At 38.6% G+C, this 14,825-nt stretch overlaps 1 protein-coding gene across 7 annotated transcripts in view; it reads right to left on the bottom strand.

Moving 5' to 3' along the window:
- The window catches only part of KLHL13 (kelch like family member 13), a 127,459-nt gene that overhangs the window by 52,121 nt on the left and 60,513 nt on the right, over positions 1-14,825 (bottom strand). Inside the window, exons 2-3 of one of the 7 annotated variants that reach the window (XM_030575246.1) lie at positions 3,463-3,506; positions 2,847-2,959 (exon numbers count right to left, since the gene is read on the bottom strand). The exons of 5 other annotated variants lie outside the window; for them this stretch is intronic. In XM_030575246.1, the coding sequence (XP_030431106.1) occupies positions 2,847-2,944 (98 nt within the window). In that variant the 5' untranslated portion in view covers positions 2,945-2,959; positions 3,463-3,506. Of the gene's footprint in view, positions 1-2,846; positions 3,160-3,462; positions 3,507-14,825 lie in introns of those variants that run through there. One more of the 7 variants, XM_030575248.1, reaches the window with a different exon arrangement.

The following is a 14,825-nucleotide window of genomic DNA, read 5'->3' as shown; positions in this document are numbered from 1 at the left end:
CTCAGGTGAAACAAATAGTTTGTTTCACACACCAATGTATACAGATTTCTTCCAGCAGAGGGCTTTCTTTTAAATTGATCTCTACACAATGCTTCTGTAGCCTTTCAAGTAATAGCAAACTTTAAATAAGAAAATCTTCTGTAAACTGGAAGAGCTTACAGGGCCATTCTGAGAAGCAATAAATATTTAACAATGATACTTTACACCTAACATGGCAACTTTCATCAAAGAAGCTCAGAATGCCCACACATTAGACTCACTATTCAGCTACAAGATGGATAAAGTGTAGTAAACCCATTTTACATATGGGGAAACTGAGGCAGTGTGTAACACCACAAAAAAATAGATGGGCCAAGAATAAAACCTAGGTATCCTGACTCCTACTCTTGTTTCTGAATCACTATCTAGTGGTTAGAATAGCAAATAGGATTCAATATTTAAAGCCAAAGTTAACTGTTCTAGAACAACTGAAATATGAGGAATTGCACCGCACCAAGTAGAGAAATTTAAAAAAAAACAAAAAAAAAAACCCTTTACTAGCATAGCCAGCATATGAATGAAGTTCGTTTAAACTAGTATTATTTCACTATTTAGATGTCAGAATTAACCTTAATTCTCATCATTGGTTTTCTAATACTAGATACTGGTGCAAATACTTCGGATTCTCCAAAGTATTAAGAAATTGTAGCAACACAATAAAAATAGTCCTTCCTGAGGTCTTTTCTGGTTTGTTTTATTAAACATATACACACACAAGTACTTCCTGTAGAAGAAAAAAACGCATGTATGGAGATGAAAACCAATATATACTATATTACACACTTAAATCTATGGTAATCTTTGCACTGGAAGCAGTGAGTGTCTATTATCTATTTTGCTCTTAAAACTAGCTCAGGCGGCTATTTTTAGCATTTTATATATATTGCCTAATCAAACTGGATCCATTTTGTAATTCTTCTCATTTAATATGTATACATAATTTCAGTATGATATTTAAGATGTAATATTCCAGCTAATGCCAGGATTGTGTGTATCACTGAAGAAATGTCTGCTTAGACACAAATCAGTGCCTACTGTAGCACTAATTTTTTTTTAATTAAAGCAGCTGTTCATATATTTCACATGCTGCAGACTTACCTAACATAAGATAGTTAATATGTGATCACTGAGCTGCTCCACATACATTGAATACATCAATATAAGTCAATAACACATCCAAATCAAAGTGCTGGAGCACATAGGAAATAAAGGTAACAATTTAGAGACGATGCATAAAATAAATTACATCTCTCAGGATGTCTGTAGACAGACAAGAATGAAATGGGGCTTTTTAAAATCTTAACTTTATTAAATCCTGTGATTTTAAAAATCCACAAAAATGTCTATCAGACAATATCTAGTCATTCTTTTCCCCAAATAGATACAAAGGCCTCAAACTTTTCTCTGACATACTACTGTTTTTATATTTGACCTTGTCTTATATTTTACTACATAATTTCATATACTCCATTTAGTAGAAATACCTTGATACTTTCTGGTAGCTAACAACTTGCATAGCTAAGAAAATTATCTGAATTGCATTTATGAAAACTAAATTTAAATAAAGGGTATATATATTGTAGATCGGATCTGAGAATATTAGCTTTTTAAACATTAGCTTTTTCACCACAAAAATAGGGACTATGCATTGAGGTGCCTTATCTTGCTTTAATCTTACTGACAAATTATTACTGACCCCTCAACAGAAAAATATTTATGGACCCCGTAAGCATCTATGTGTCACACTGTGTCATAAGAGAGAAAGCAAAACCCTAGGTATAATAAGGTTGAGTAATGACATCTCCTATTTTACACAAGTATAAGTCACAAAGCATTAATAATGTAGCTATTATACTAAGGAATACTACTAAAAGTAACTTTTTATTCCATTAATTTTCTTCATAGCATATGTTGTGTGCAGTATCAAATGTACTTAAGCTGTTTGTTTTTAATAATCTTCCTGTTTTAAAGAAAAATGCCATAATAGCATTTTAAAAAGAGGAAAAACTGTGTACTCAAGATTTAGCTTATTGCACATTGCTAAAGCAAAACAAGCCACTTGTATACACTAATACAAAACTTACACCAATAATCAGAAGCTGAAGTATAAGCTTTACTAAGATTTATCAAGATAAATTCAGGCATATAGATTTTATATATCTATTAAAATACATGCACAGTTATCTACAACCTACTATGAGTGTTGCACAAACTGCATAACAAATGCGTACACATTTCACATGTTAGTAATTTTGCAAAATAAAGAAGTTTTAACCCTCAGCTTTTAGTTCCAGTATTCTTTTTTAAAATAGGATCTGTTAAATTCTTAAAGAGTGTGACTATAAAGGATAAAAGCAAGACCAAGTCAAGATGCACCATCAAACTAAAATACACACAAAAGTTCACAAACTATTAGCAGGTCATTCTATATTCAATGTTGAAGTAACAGAGAGCTATTTATGTTAGAATATACGCCACAATAAAGGCCTGCCTAGATGCTTAGACTTATTGATATGAGATCTGTTTTACGAATCAATGATAACTCGAACTTTTCAAATGAAAGTTAAAAATATTTGTAAATATGATGAAATCTGCACAATTTCCTTCGCATTTCAACAAAGGAAAGACTTGACAACAACTACCATGAAAACAATAAGAAGGTAACAATTTGAGGTTGTATATATAGAAAGAAAAAATAAGGTAAAATTCTGAGTGCCAATGTCATTAAATATATAACAGGGTATTTTGCCACATGGAAGTCTCATGAAAGAAATCCCACCTTATTTATCCTCATTTCTCTCACTTACATGTATGCTGGAGAAAGTGGCGATGACCTGGATGTTTTAAGCACAGGAACTGGGAATTTCCAGATAGCAGGAGAGCTCGTTTTCCATTTCAATGGCATGTTGTCACCACGGTACTACAATAACAGTAAACAGTGTTTCCATAACAGACTACCAACTAGGACTTCCATTCCACACACTACTGACACAGCAGTGGCTGCTGCTAAGAACAAGCAAGCGATTCTGACAATGCCCTTAAACCGATGCTTCCAATCTGTAAAATAGGGCTGTGAGGCATCTCCTTTTAAATCTTGCTGTCACCCTAAAGCAATATGATGATTCTGTCATTCTAACTCAACAATAGTGCCACCTCGTTAGGGAAGCGTTGACTGCAGTATATGTTTAAAAAAAAAAAAAAAAAAAGACTGCACTGTGCAAACCAGCACAATGCAGCTTTATTTAATTAAACCAGCTAAGATTTTTTTTAAAGCTATTGTAAGCTATTGTTCTACCTTAACAGGGACACTGCAGTACTGTGCTTGCAGCACTGTGCTCCTCATTCTGTTCCTATTAACCTGATTCTGACCAATGGTAGCAGGAAAAAAAAAATGGGTTTCATATGAAAAATGAAACAACATACCTACTCAGATACACTTGTCATCCTCTGAACATTCTTCTTTTGAGCTGCAACAATATAAATGGGATATGAATCTCAGCATAGCCTTAGGCCACGGCTATAGAGATCAGTGACTAAATTCAGCAGCCTGTTTTCCTCTTGTGCAAGCTCTGGCCAGACAATACAAAAATGCCATTACAGAAAAGCCCATTGCAAAAACACCAGTCCTTCTAATCCATAGTTACGGAGGCAAAATGTGAGAATAAGTATAAATTGCTGCAGATTATGCATGCTCTTCTAATAGCTTCTGGTTCAGGTTGCTCTCATTTTTCTATTCTTATTTCCTGAAGGATGAGCAAATCTCATGCATTTTACAATATGCTGTGGGAACACGAATATCACTCTGTCTCTGCAGTAGAGAAGCACAGAATAGCATGCTGTTAATAGCAGTCTTTGTAGGGACGCTATCAACAGTCTAATTCATTGCCCCCCTTCCCACACCTCCCCCCAACAGCTCACAAATTGCCTGAAATACTGACGAAGCAGGCCGGTCATGCAGGTGTCCATCAGGGACAACTCTGCAGCTCTGTGGTCTGTTTGGTGCCCTCCAGGGGCTGATGACTGACAGAGACACTTAAAAGGTGAGCTGCTAAAAACAGACATTTAGGCACTGTATGAAAATTATTTTGCATAAGGGGTTTATGTACCTAGAAAAGGCACAAACACAACAAATCTTATTTCACTGAAATCATTGTTTAATATTTGTTTTAAAGATACTACCACATAACACCTTATTTAAACCAATGTTAGTGTATTGGCAGGGTAGGCTAAACCAGTATATTTAGAATACTGATGGTACAGACTTCAAAGTAGTCTCTTTTACATGTGGCATCATGCTATTATGCCAAGCTAATTGTTCTGGTTATCAGCATGGCTTTAGTCTTTCCTAACACAGTAACAGCCTCTTCAGATATACTGGGAAAAGACAGAAACAGTGCTAGTGTTTACATTTATCACTAGTATTCCTGCCAGGCTTTTCTGTGCATTTCTAAAACATTCTAGCAGTGCTTGGAAGCACTACCGTAAAGGGGCTGTTAACACATCCATTACAAATCTTTATTTTCTAATTTATAACTACTCTAGGAATCGGTTCTAAACTAAAACTTAGCATGGCAGGTCTTTACAAGTTTTCCCAAAAATGGCACTGGGCAGTTTGAAGTTATATTAGCATAAACACAGGACATAAACTAAAGCAATTTTGGGAGTTCATTATTCTAACTCAAAAACAATTTGCACTTACTCGGCAAGCAATTAAGAGGCTAATCTGAGTATTTAAAAAAAAATGTACACTGGCGACAGTTTGAAACTGGCAAAAAAGTTATCCAGACGTACTTGCTGAATATGGAAGAATTAGATTTATGTTCTGTAATCCTATAGAAAAAACTGAAGTCTTGCAAGCTTTAAGAATCCATTTTTAGCTGATGGCAGTCTGTCAAAATAAGACACATGCATAACAACAGGCCCTATTTTTTTTAAAGACTACAGTTATGTACTTGTATGCATACAGACACACTTACCAGCAATGCACAGAAAAGACTGATTGGCATACAACAACTAGACAGATTAGATCTTGCCCTATCTGAATCCATGTTTTAGCATTCTTTTAAAAATTAGAAAAAAGAAGTCACTCAATATTTGCTAATACACAACCACATGGAAGAAACTAGACTTAAAGAAAAAAAACTGTATAGCAAGAATAATGTAAATTAATGTATACAGCCTTAAAGCACAACAATACAATGCTCTTAAGCCCCACCTTATGCTTAATGTATATGGAGTGGGGTGGTCACCCGGCTCCTGGCCTGAAGGGCTTAAAACAGCCCTGGGAGAGGGCTGTGCCTGGAAAAAGGCTAGGCTGATTGGGGGAAAGCAGCCACAGGTCGGGCCACACCCCAGTCAGGCCAGGGCTGACCGTATAAGAAGGCTGAGGGCCAGAGGCTGTAGAAGAGACACACTCTCTCTAGCTTGTGGAGAGAAAGGAGGACATGACTGCCTGGGAAGCTGAGAAGGGTATCTGAGGTAGAGCAGCGCTGGGGAAGGGCAGAGGGAGCTGGGGAGCTCCAGCCTAGCAAAGCCCCAGGCTGCAGGCCAAGCTAAGGGCCCACAAAAGGGTACTAAGGCTGCACAGGGGCAGCCCAGATACAGGTAGAGGCAGCTGGTTGAACATCCCTTGCCAATGATAAGTGGTTTACAAATTGGAGTCTGCCCCAGGGAGCGGGGGCTAGATGATGATCAGAAGTAGCCACTGAGGCAAGGTAGGGGTTGGGGGTTCCCCTGGGAGGGGACACCCAGAGTGAGTGGGTACTGTGGTGGGCAGAACCCCTGGGCAAAGGGCATGGGGGCCAGCAGCAGGAAAGACACTGGCCTGCAGGGGACACTCTGGGGTGGAAGAGCTAATTCCCGAGATGACCAGTAGGAGGTGCTGTGCCAGTGAGTCATCACCCCACCACAGCATACTATGGATTTTATCTCTGAATGTAGAAAGATTTAGCTGTTCCTGCAATATCTAAATACAAGAGGACTAAAGAGTTTGTTTATGTATTAACAGAAAACACTAAAAGCCAATAAACAGACTAATTTAAAAATCAACAACGGCCTCAAGATGTCATTTGTGTCACACTCTGGCTCAGCCAGTATAAATGTACACATAAGCAATTCAGCCAGTCCCTTCTACCTGAACTAATATTTGCTATTACAGTGGCTTTGATGAAACCAACCTCTTGCCAAAGAGCAAGAATCCATTAGTCACTGATCAGCTCTGACCGTTCTAAGTTAAGCCAATGACCAGAACCACCTGAGAACTTGATTAACTATATTCGGGGTTTTTGTTTCTTTAATTTGGAAGTATCTTAGACTAATCCATTATTGTACATTAAAAGGTAATAGGATTATAATAGTGCTGATCAGTAATAGTGTCATAATACACTCCCATTAGCATTTTTAAAAACATACCAATTTCATCCTCTGTTTGAACTCAACTTCTCTTAATGTTCACCACACTATTTGTGTTGCTGTTCTATTCAAACAAGTGTGTTAACACCCTACTCACGTGCGCCTTATCTAGTGTATGAGACAGTAAGAGTCTACCAATGCATTAGCTAGAAACGGCACAGTGCAGGTATGCAATCTGAAAACTTCCCAACAACTCTCCCAACCACTTTCAACATGACCTGCAAAAGCCCTGCAATTCTAGTCCTGGGCCTTCTGACTATAGGGTACTTACTATCAGTGTCTAATTTTATGTTGGTTGTGTGACATATGCCTACTATTATAATAATCTAGAGACTTGCATAACAATCAAAGATTATTTTCATGATTTAAAATATTTAAAGATCTATAGTATTGAGCTATTCCTTAAACGGGAGAGGGAGAGGAGAATGCATCTATAATAAAAAGTGTCAGGTACTGCAGCAAAAATCAAATGAGAACAGGGTAATATCAGTCATTGCTAGAATTACTTGTGAGGGGAGGGATAGCTCAGTGATTTGAGCATTGCTCTGCTAAACCCAGGGTTGGGAGTTCAATCCTTGAGGGGGGCCATTTAGGGATCGGGGGCAAAAATTGGTCCTGCTAGTGAAGGCAGAGGACTGGACTTAACTCAACTCAATGACCTTTCAAGGTCCCTTCCAGTTCTATGAGATAGGTAACCTAACTTTAGAATTACAGTAAATGCTGTTTTATCCAGCATGGTGAGGGAATGGGGGGTGCCAATAAGTGAAAAATGATTGTTAACTAAGAGGGAGGGAGTTCAGGTGCAGGGGAGGGGAATGAGAATGCAGGATGGGGGTTGGGAGGGCATGCAGGTCACAGGGTATGGTGGGTGGGGCAAAGGAGAAGGTGACATATCCAGGGGGTCCTCACCTGGGGTGGCTTCCCATAAATGGCAACCTTTCCCAGCTGCTTCTACACAGCTTTGCCAATGGGAGCAGCAGGAGCTGCCTGCCATGTGTCCACCTAGGAGCAGATGGGACAGGTCGCCAGTTGCAGGGAGCCACCCGAGGTGAGTGGCCCCCAGATCCAGCACCCCAAAACCCTGCCCCGAGCACTCTCCCAGAGCCCATGCTCCAACTGGGCACCTGCCGGCCCCAAGCCAACCAGACTATAAACCGGAATTTCAATGAAGATTAGAAATGCTGGTGTAGAGAGCTTTCTGGTTGGTGAAGTGCTGGATAAAACAGCTTTTATTGTACTTGTTTTTCTGTTTTTTCCACCCAATTTCTCTGTTCTAAAAAAATTTGTGCACTTCAAACCCCATTTTCCATTTTAACATCAGAGTCAAAAAGACTAAAAAAAATACTTTGCTTTAAACTAAATTAAGAAACCCAACTTCAAATCTAAAAAAAATTGGGATTGTGTTTTAGAGCTATTAAAATGCTGAACTGACATGAACTATCACAAAAAGCTATTTTACATCAACAAAAAATGAAATAGAACTAAAGCTCAAAAGGCATTTCCATCAAAGACATGGAACTCAGATGTGATCTTCACTTCACAACCAGCATTTTAAATGGTGGTCTCAAGACACAAGCCTAGACACTGAAAGAGACCAACCAATGTTACATAACACTTTTAGTCAGGATCCCTAAAAGCTTTACAAAATGTTAGCAAACCATTTTCCTTACCCATCATCTCCCCGCCCCACTAGGGTGACCAGACAGCAAGTGTGAAAAATCGAGACGGGGGTGGGGAGTAATAAGAACCTATATAAGAAAAAGACCCAAAAATCGGGACTGTCCCTATAAAATCAGGACACCTGGTCAGCCTATGCCCCACTCTCAGCTTTTCGTCCAGGCCTCTCCCTCTTCCTTCCTACACTCCATCTAACTGTACCTACCTTTGGTTTTTTGAAGAGCTGGCCCATTACCTTGACAATATTTTATTATTATATTACACTGAATGTAGGTGCCAATATATTATTGAAGCAGTAGTGCTTCTAGATCACTCTGACATATTTCTGTTCACTTCCTGAAGAGTGTAAGTCTACAAAAGTTACTTTGAAAAATGATTAATACTTTCAGATATGCTTGGCTGCCCTACATAAAAACAAAAACATGAGGAACAATCGAGAGTGGAGAAGAGCAGGCTGAGAGTGGGGAAATTAATACAAAAGTGATTTGTAGCCTACTCTTAGTGCTGTCAAAACACTATTATGGGACAAGCTTCAGTCTCTATAGCAATGTAAGCAGAGCTATTGCTAAAAAAAGGGAAAAAAATCCTTAAATATCAAAAGTGACGCATCAGTCAGACTTCCATTCAGGGTATGTATCACATGTTTAAACACCAAATACTGCAGCTTTCAACAGTTTTCCCACATAAACTAGACACTTACTGCAGCAAATTCTTCAGCAACAGTTTAGGATGCACTATGTACCGTTGCTGTAGCTGTGGCGGTCCCAGGATTAGAAAGACAATGTGGGTAAGGTAATATTTTTCATTGGACCGTGTCTCCCTCACCAACAGAAGTTGGTCCAATACAAGGTATTAGCTCACTCACCTTGTCTGTCTAGGATGCACCATGTTAGAGAAAGCAACTTGGCAGTCACTTACATACAGCAGATCCCCTTTATCTGACAAGGAAATTTTATTTCAAAGAATCAAAAGTCATTCTCCTCCAACACAAACACATAACCCCATTGGAAAGAATATCTGTTGGAGATTTTTCTCATCTGGTTTTCAGATTAGCAAAATATGACATTCCATTAACTGAACTGAGATAACAGTTGGTTCTCTGGAAACTAACTAAGTTAACTAATAAGCTGCAGCATTACTAGTGTAAGTATTATGTGGATTACATGTGTTTTTCAAAAAAACAAAACAAAATAAAAACATTTTTCAATTGTAATGGCATGTTAATAAGGCAAACCTTTTACACTTCGACAGCTCAAAGAATTTCTGAATACACTGCTGGCAGCAACACTTTGTAAAAATCTATTTAATACAAGAGAGACAGAAACTAACCTTTTAAAACAAGCAAAATAATTTTTCCAAGTCATGTAACCAGACCACCAGAAATGGTGACAAAAAAAGGCACTGCATGTTTGTTATTCTAGAAGATAGTCAGAATTTGGAAGAATTATTTGAACAAGCATCTGACTGTATTATCTATGTGATATTGTAAACTATGCATAATTATTAGAGAAGTTATTTCCGTAAATGTTCCCCCAACAAGTATTTTCGGTTGAGGGAGCATTTTACTGAACCATCAAAGTCTGTCTTATTTTCTTACATCTCTTGCTATTACTTGAATATTGTTTTGACGTAACATTCAAAAGCAATACGATCTGATTTTGGACTCGCCATTTTCACATCTAATTTTAATCAGGTTAAAAGAAAAATCTTCCCACAATTATGACCGAGATTTTAAGGAAAGTTTATAGCAAGCTTTAACTTAAACTTCAAACTAACAATACACTTCTCCTAAAATGAGGAGCCGTGGTGGTCGTGGTACATGGAGGAGAAAGGTTCTGGAGGCCCAGTTTAGACTGCTAGGTAAGAGATTGAAGTCCAGGACCTCCATGTCATCACTCTCTAAAATGCTTCCAGTTCCACACTCAGGGCCAGTTAGACCAACAGAACTGCAGAGTCTCAATGAATGCATGAGACAATGGTACAGGGAAGATAGTTTCAGGTTTGAACTGGGGAACCTTTTGGGAAAGAAGGAGCTTATAGAGGAAGGATGGGCTCCATCTAAACCGAAACCAAAACAGAACCAGATTGCTGGCTTGTAAAATTAAAAAGGCTGTAGAGGAGTTTTTAAACTAAGGGCTGAGGGAAATCCAACAGAGAGCACACAGTTCAGACAGAGACATCCCTTAGTGAAGGGGGGAGGGATAGCTCAGTGGTTGAGCACTGGCCCTACTAAACCCAGAGTTGTGTGCTCAATCCTTGAGGGGGCCATTCAGGGATTTGGGGCAAAAATCTGTCCGGGATCGGTCCTGCTTTGAGCAAAGGGCTGCACTAGATGACCTCCTGTGGTCCCTTCTAACCCTGATATTCTATGAACAAGGATTTTCTATATCCTAGTTAGGAGGAGAGGATAGAAGTAAAGGTAGGAACTGAACAGAAATAGTCAAATGAAACAGAGTCTCATTCAATTACATCCCATAATGGCAGACAGCTAAAAAGCAACAAATACTGTAAGTGCTTGTATGCAAATGCTAATTACTAAGATGGCTGCACTTGAGTGCCTGGTATTAAAAGAGGATACTACTATTTTGAAGTCTGTACCATCAGTATTTTAAATATATTGGTTTAGCGTACCCTGCATGTCAGAAACTTGGTGGAATGATGATAATCAACGGGCCACAGTAATAACAGGGTACAAAATATATAGCAGAGGTAGGCAACCTATGGCACACGTGCCAAAGGCAGCACGCGAGCTGGTTTTCAGTGGCACTCACACTGCCTGGGTCCTGGCCACTGGTCCAGGGGGCTCTGCATTTTAATTTAAATTTTAAATGAAGCTTCTTAAACATTTTAAAAACCTTATTACTTTCCATAAAACAATAGTTTAGTTATATATTATAGACCAATAGAAAGAGGCCTTCTAAAAACATTAAATGTATTACTGGCACATGAAACCTTAAATTAGAGTGAATAAATGAAGACTCAGCACAGCACTTCTCAGAGGTTGCCGACCCCTGATATATAGGAATGATAGAGTAGCTCATGCTGGTGGGGAAGCGGCCCTACAGCTGAAAGAAAGCATAAAGTCAAATACAGTAAAAATCTTTAATTAATTAAACTGTACCATAAAATCTCTATGGATAGTAATTCCATGCTTGAATAAAAAGAATATAGTAGTAGGGATATACTACCGACCATCTGACCAGGATGGTGATTGTGAAATGCACCGAAAGATTAGAGAGGCTATAAAAATAGAAAATTCAGTAATAATGGGGGATTTCAACTATCTCTGCATTGATCAGTTATGTGTCACCTCAGGATGGGATGCAAAGATAAAGTTTCTAGACACCATTAATGACTCTTTTTTGGAGCAGCCAGTCCGGGAACTCACAAGGGGAGAAGCAATTTTTGATTTAGTCCTAAGTGAAGCATAGGATCTGGTCCAAGAGGTGAATCTAGCTGAACAGCTCTGTAATAGGGAGCATAATATAATCAACTGTAACATCTTTTTTGGGGGGGGGGGGGGGGTGGAATACCAAAGAGCCCACCAGAAGCATTTAACTTCAGAAATGGGAACTACTCAAAAATGAGAAAGCTAGTTAAATGGATATTAAAAGGTGCAGTCTCAAAAGTGAAATGCCTGCAAGCTGCATGGAAACTTTTTAAAAACATGATAATAGAGGCTTAAATTAAATGTATACCCCCAAATTAAAAACATAAGAGGACTAAAAAAGTGCTGCTATAGCTAAACAACAAAGTAAAAAAAGTGCTTAGATGCAAAAAGGCATTCTTTAAAAATTGGAAGTTAAATCCTACTGTGGAAAACTGTAAGGAGCATAATCTCTGGCAAGTCAAGTGTTATGAAGGCCAAAAAAACTTTAAGAACAGCTAGAAAGAGACAAAAACTAACAGCAAAAATATTTTTAAGTACATCAGAAGCAAGAAGCCTGACAAACCACCAGTGCAGCCACTGGGTGACCAAGGTGTTAAAAAAGCACTCAAGGAAGACAAGGCCATTGTGGAAAAGCTGAATGAATTCTCTGCTGTGAAGACCAATGCAGAGGATGTGAGGGAGATTCTCACATCTGAGCCATTCTTTTTAGATAAAAATCTGAGAAATTGTCCCAGACTGAGGTGTCAATAGAGGTAGCTTTGGAACAAATTGATAAGTTATAAAGTAGTAAGTCCCCAGGACCAGATGATATTCACCGAAGAGTTCTGAAGGAACTTGTATATGAAATTGCAGAACTACTAACTGGTATGTAACCTAAGATTTAAATCAGTCTCTGTACCAGATGACTGGAGAATAGCTAATGTAACACCAGCTTTTAAAAAAAAGGCTCCAGAGGCAATCCTGGCAACAGAAAAGGTACAGACAAGGCTAACAAAAATGATTAAGGAAATGGAACATATATGGAAAACATTAAAAAGACTGGAACTTTTCAGCTTGGAAAAAAGATGACTAAAAGGGGACATGATAGAAGTCTACAAAATCACGTATGGTGTGGACAAAACGATTAAGGAAGCATTATTTACTCCTTCACATAACACAAAAGCCAGGGGTCACCCAATGAAATTAATAGGCAGCAGGTTTAAACAAACAAAAGGAAGTACTTCTTCACACATTGCACAGCCAACCTGAACTCACTGCCACGGGATGTTATAAAGGGCAAAACTATAATGCAGTTCAAAAAGGAATGAGAAGTTCATGGAAGATAGATCCATCAGTGGCTATTAACCACAACAGTTAAGGATGCAACCCCATACTTTGGGTATCGCCAAGCCTCTGACGGTCAGAAGCTGGGAATGGGCAACGGGGTGGATCACTCGACGACTGCCTGTTCTACTCATTCCCTCAGAAGCACCTGGCATTAGCCACTGTCAAAAGACAGGATACTGGGTTAGACAGACTATTGGTTTGACCCAGTATGGCTATTTTTATGAATTTATATCACAGGTACAAACAAAATTCAGTTTTACTTTGTCACATTACTTCTTACAGAAGAGCAGTAGGTAAAATAAATTCTTCATAAGTCACTCTCTTTTACTTTTTAGTAATAAAAGTAAGCACATTCCCCTTCACCCTCTTTTAATCTCAGTCCAGCGACTATGCTGGTGAACTGCAGCTCAATAAGAAATGCTCTTGCTTTCAATTAGCATTAAAAGTATTCAGAGTACTATGCTCATTTTCCAAAGCAGCATGCATATATTTAACAGTTTCCAAAGCACTCAGAGCTCAACACACATACATGGCAGCCAGATTGACAGTGCTGCAAATAATTGGTCCAAAGCAACAGTTCGTTTTATTAGATCAATCTGTGAACTACAAAGGATTTATATGAAAGTTACAACTTCTCTGTAGCTGTACAGTCTATTGGCCAAACAATTCTATTTACTAAAGCTTGCCTAAACACATTCACTCAGTATACTAGAATGATTCCAAAATATTCAACAGTTCAGTAATTAAGAGGGAGATGGCAGCGAGTGCTGGTCAGTTAGAAATGGGATAGTGTACTGCAGCTGTTAGTTTTCATTCCCTTTTTCTGGATCTTTTCTATGTTTACCTGGAAGTCAAATTATAATTGATGATACATTTTCCTCTTTCATCTTACTTGCTTTTGGCTAATTTTAAAAAGAAATTAGATATGAATTAGAGCAGCCAGGTCAACAGAAGAATCTACACCAGAGCTTAACTTGGAACAGCTACATTGCTCAAGGGTGTGGATTTTTCACCCGAGTGCTGTAGCTATATCAACCTATGTTTTGAATGCAGACCAGACCTAACACCTCAATTTAGCTAGTCAAGGTCATATGCATTAACTCACCACAACCTAATCTCAATCTCTTCTAATCAAAGCCAGAGTGGCTGCAGCCAATGTGATAACATCCTGGGCTATATCATTTAGGGTATCGATAGTAACATAACACACAGCACTTTCTGCGACTTTCTAAAGATGATTGAAGAAGCCGCGTCTGTGTGGATTGTGGAAATCCATTCCCTCATTTACAAATATTTAACTGAGAGAGAATGTGGATGAGGTAATATCTTTTACAAGCTTTTGAGCCTGTCTCGCTCATCAACAGAAGTTGGTCCAATAAAAGATATTACCTCACTCACCTTGTGGTTCTAATATTCTGGGACCGACACAGCTACAGTTACACTGCAGATATCTAACCAGCAGACTGCTTCAAAACAGGGCTGTAACCAAGCCATAGTTTCATCTACGTGCCCTTCTTTTGCAGTTAAGAAGGATTAAGAGGTCTATAAGGATGTTCATTAAACTATTAGAGGGCCAATTTTAAGCATAAATTATTAGGAATCCAGACCAGATCCAGTGTCTTGGTCATCAATTTATGAATGGATAAGCAGCTCAATGTCTGACAAAGATGGGCTGAGAGGAACCCTGCTGAGTCCCCAGGAAAGCCTGGTAACAACGTATGTTTAATAAGGCAAACCCAGTCTTCCAACAATACCTTCCAGGGAGCCCCAGTTCAAAGGCACAGCCCCCCTCCACCTGATAGTGATGGAGAGCAGGTGAAGTTACTACCAAAACTGAAGTAGTAGTCTGAGTTGTCTGGAGACAGGGAGAAGGAAGAACATTATATGTGTGTTAAAGTGAGATGTAAATGAATGAAAATCCAAACAGAATCTCAGATTGCTCCTTCACTCCAACTCATCTGTGTGTTGATATCTGAAAAAC

The sequence above is a fragment of the Gopherus evgoodei genome, chromosome 9 (genome assembly GCF_007399415.2).
Source record: "Gopherus evgoodei ecotype Sinaloan lineage chromosome 9, rGopEvg1_v1.p, whole genome shotgun sequence".
Taxonomy (NCBI): domain Eukaryota; kingdom Metazoa; phylum Chordata; order Testudines; family Testudinidae; genus Gopherus; species Gopherus evgoodei.
The sequence above is the reverse complement of the archived record's forward strand: the minus strand, read 5'-3'. Positions and strand labels throughout refer to the sequence as shown.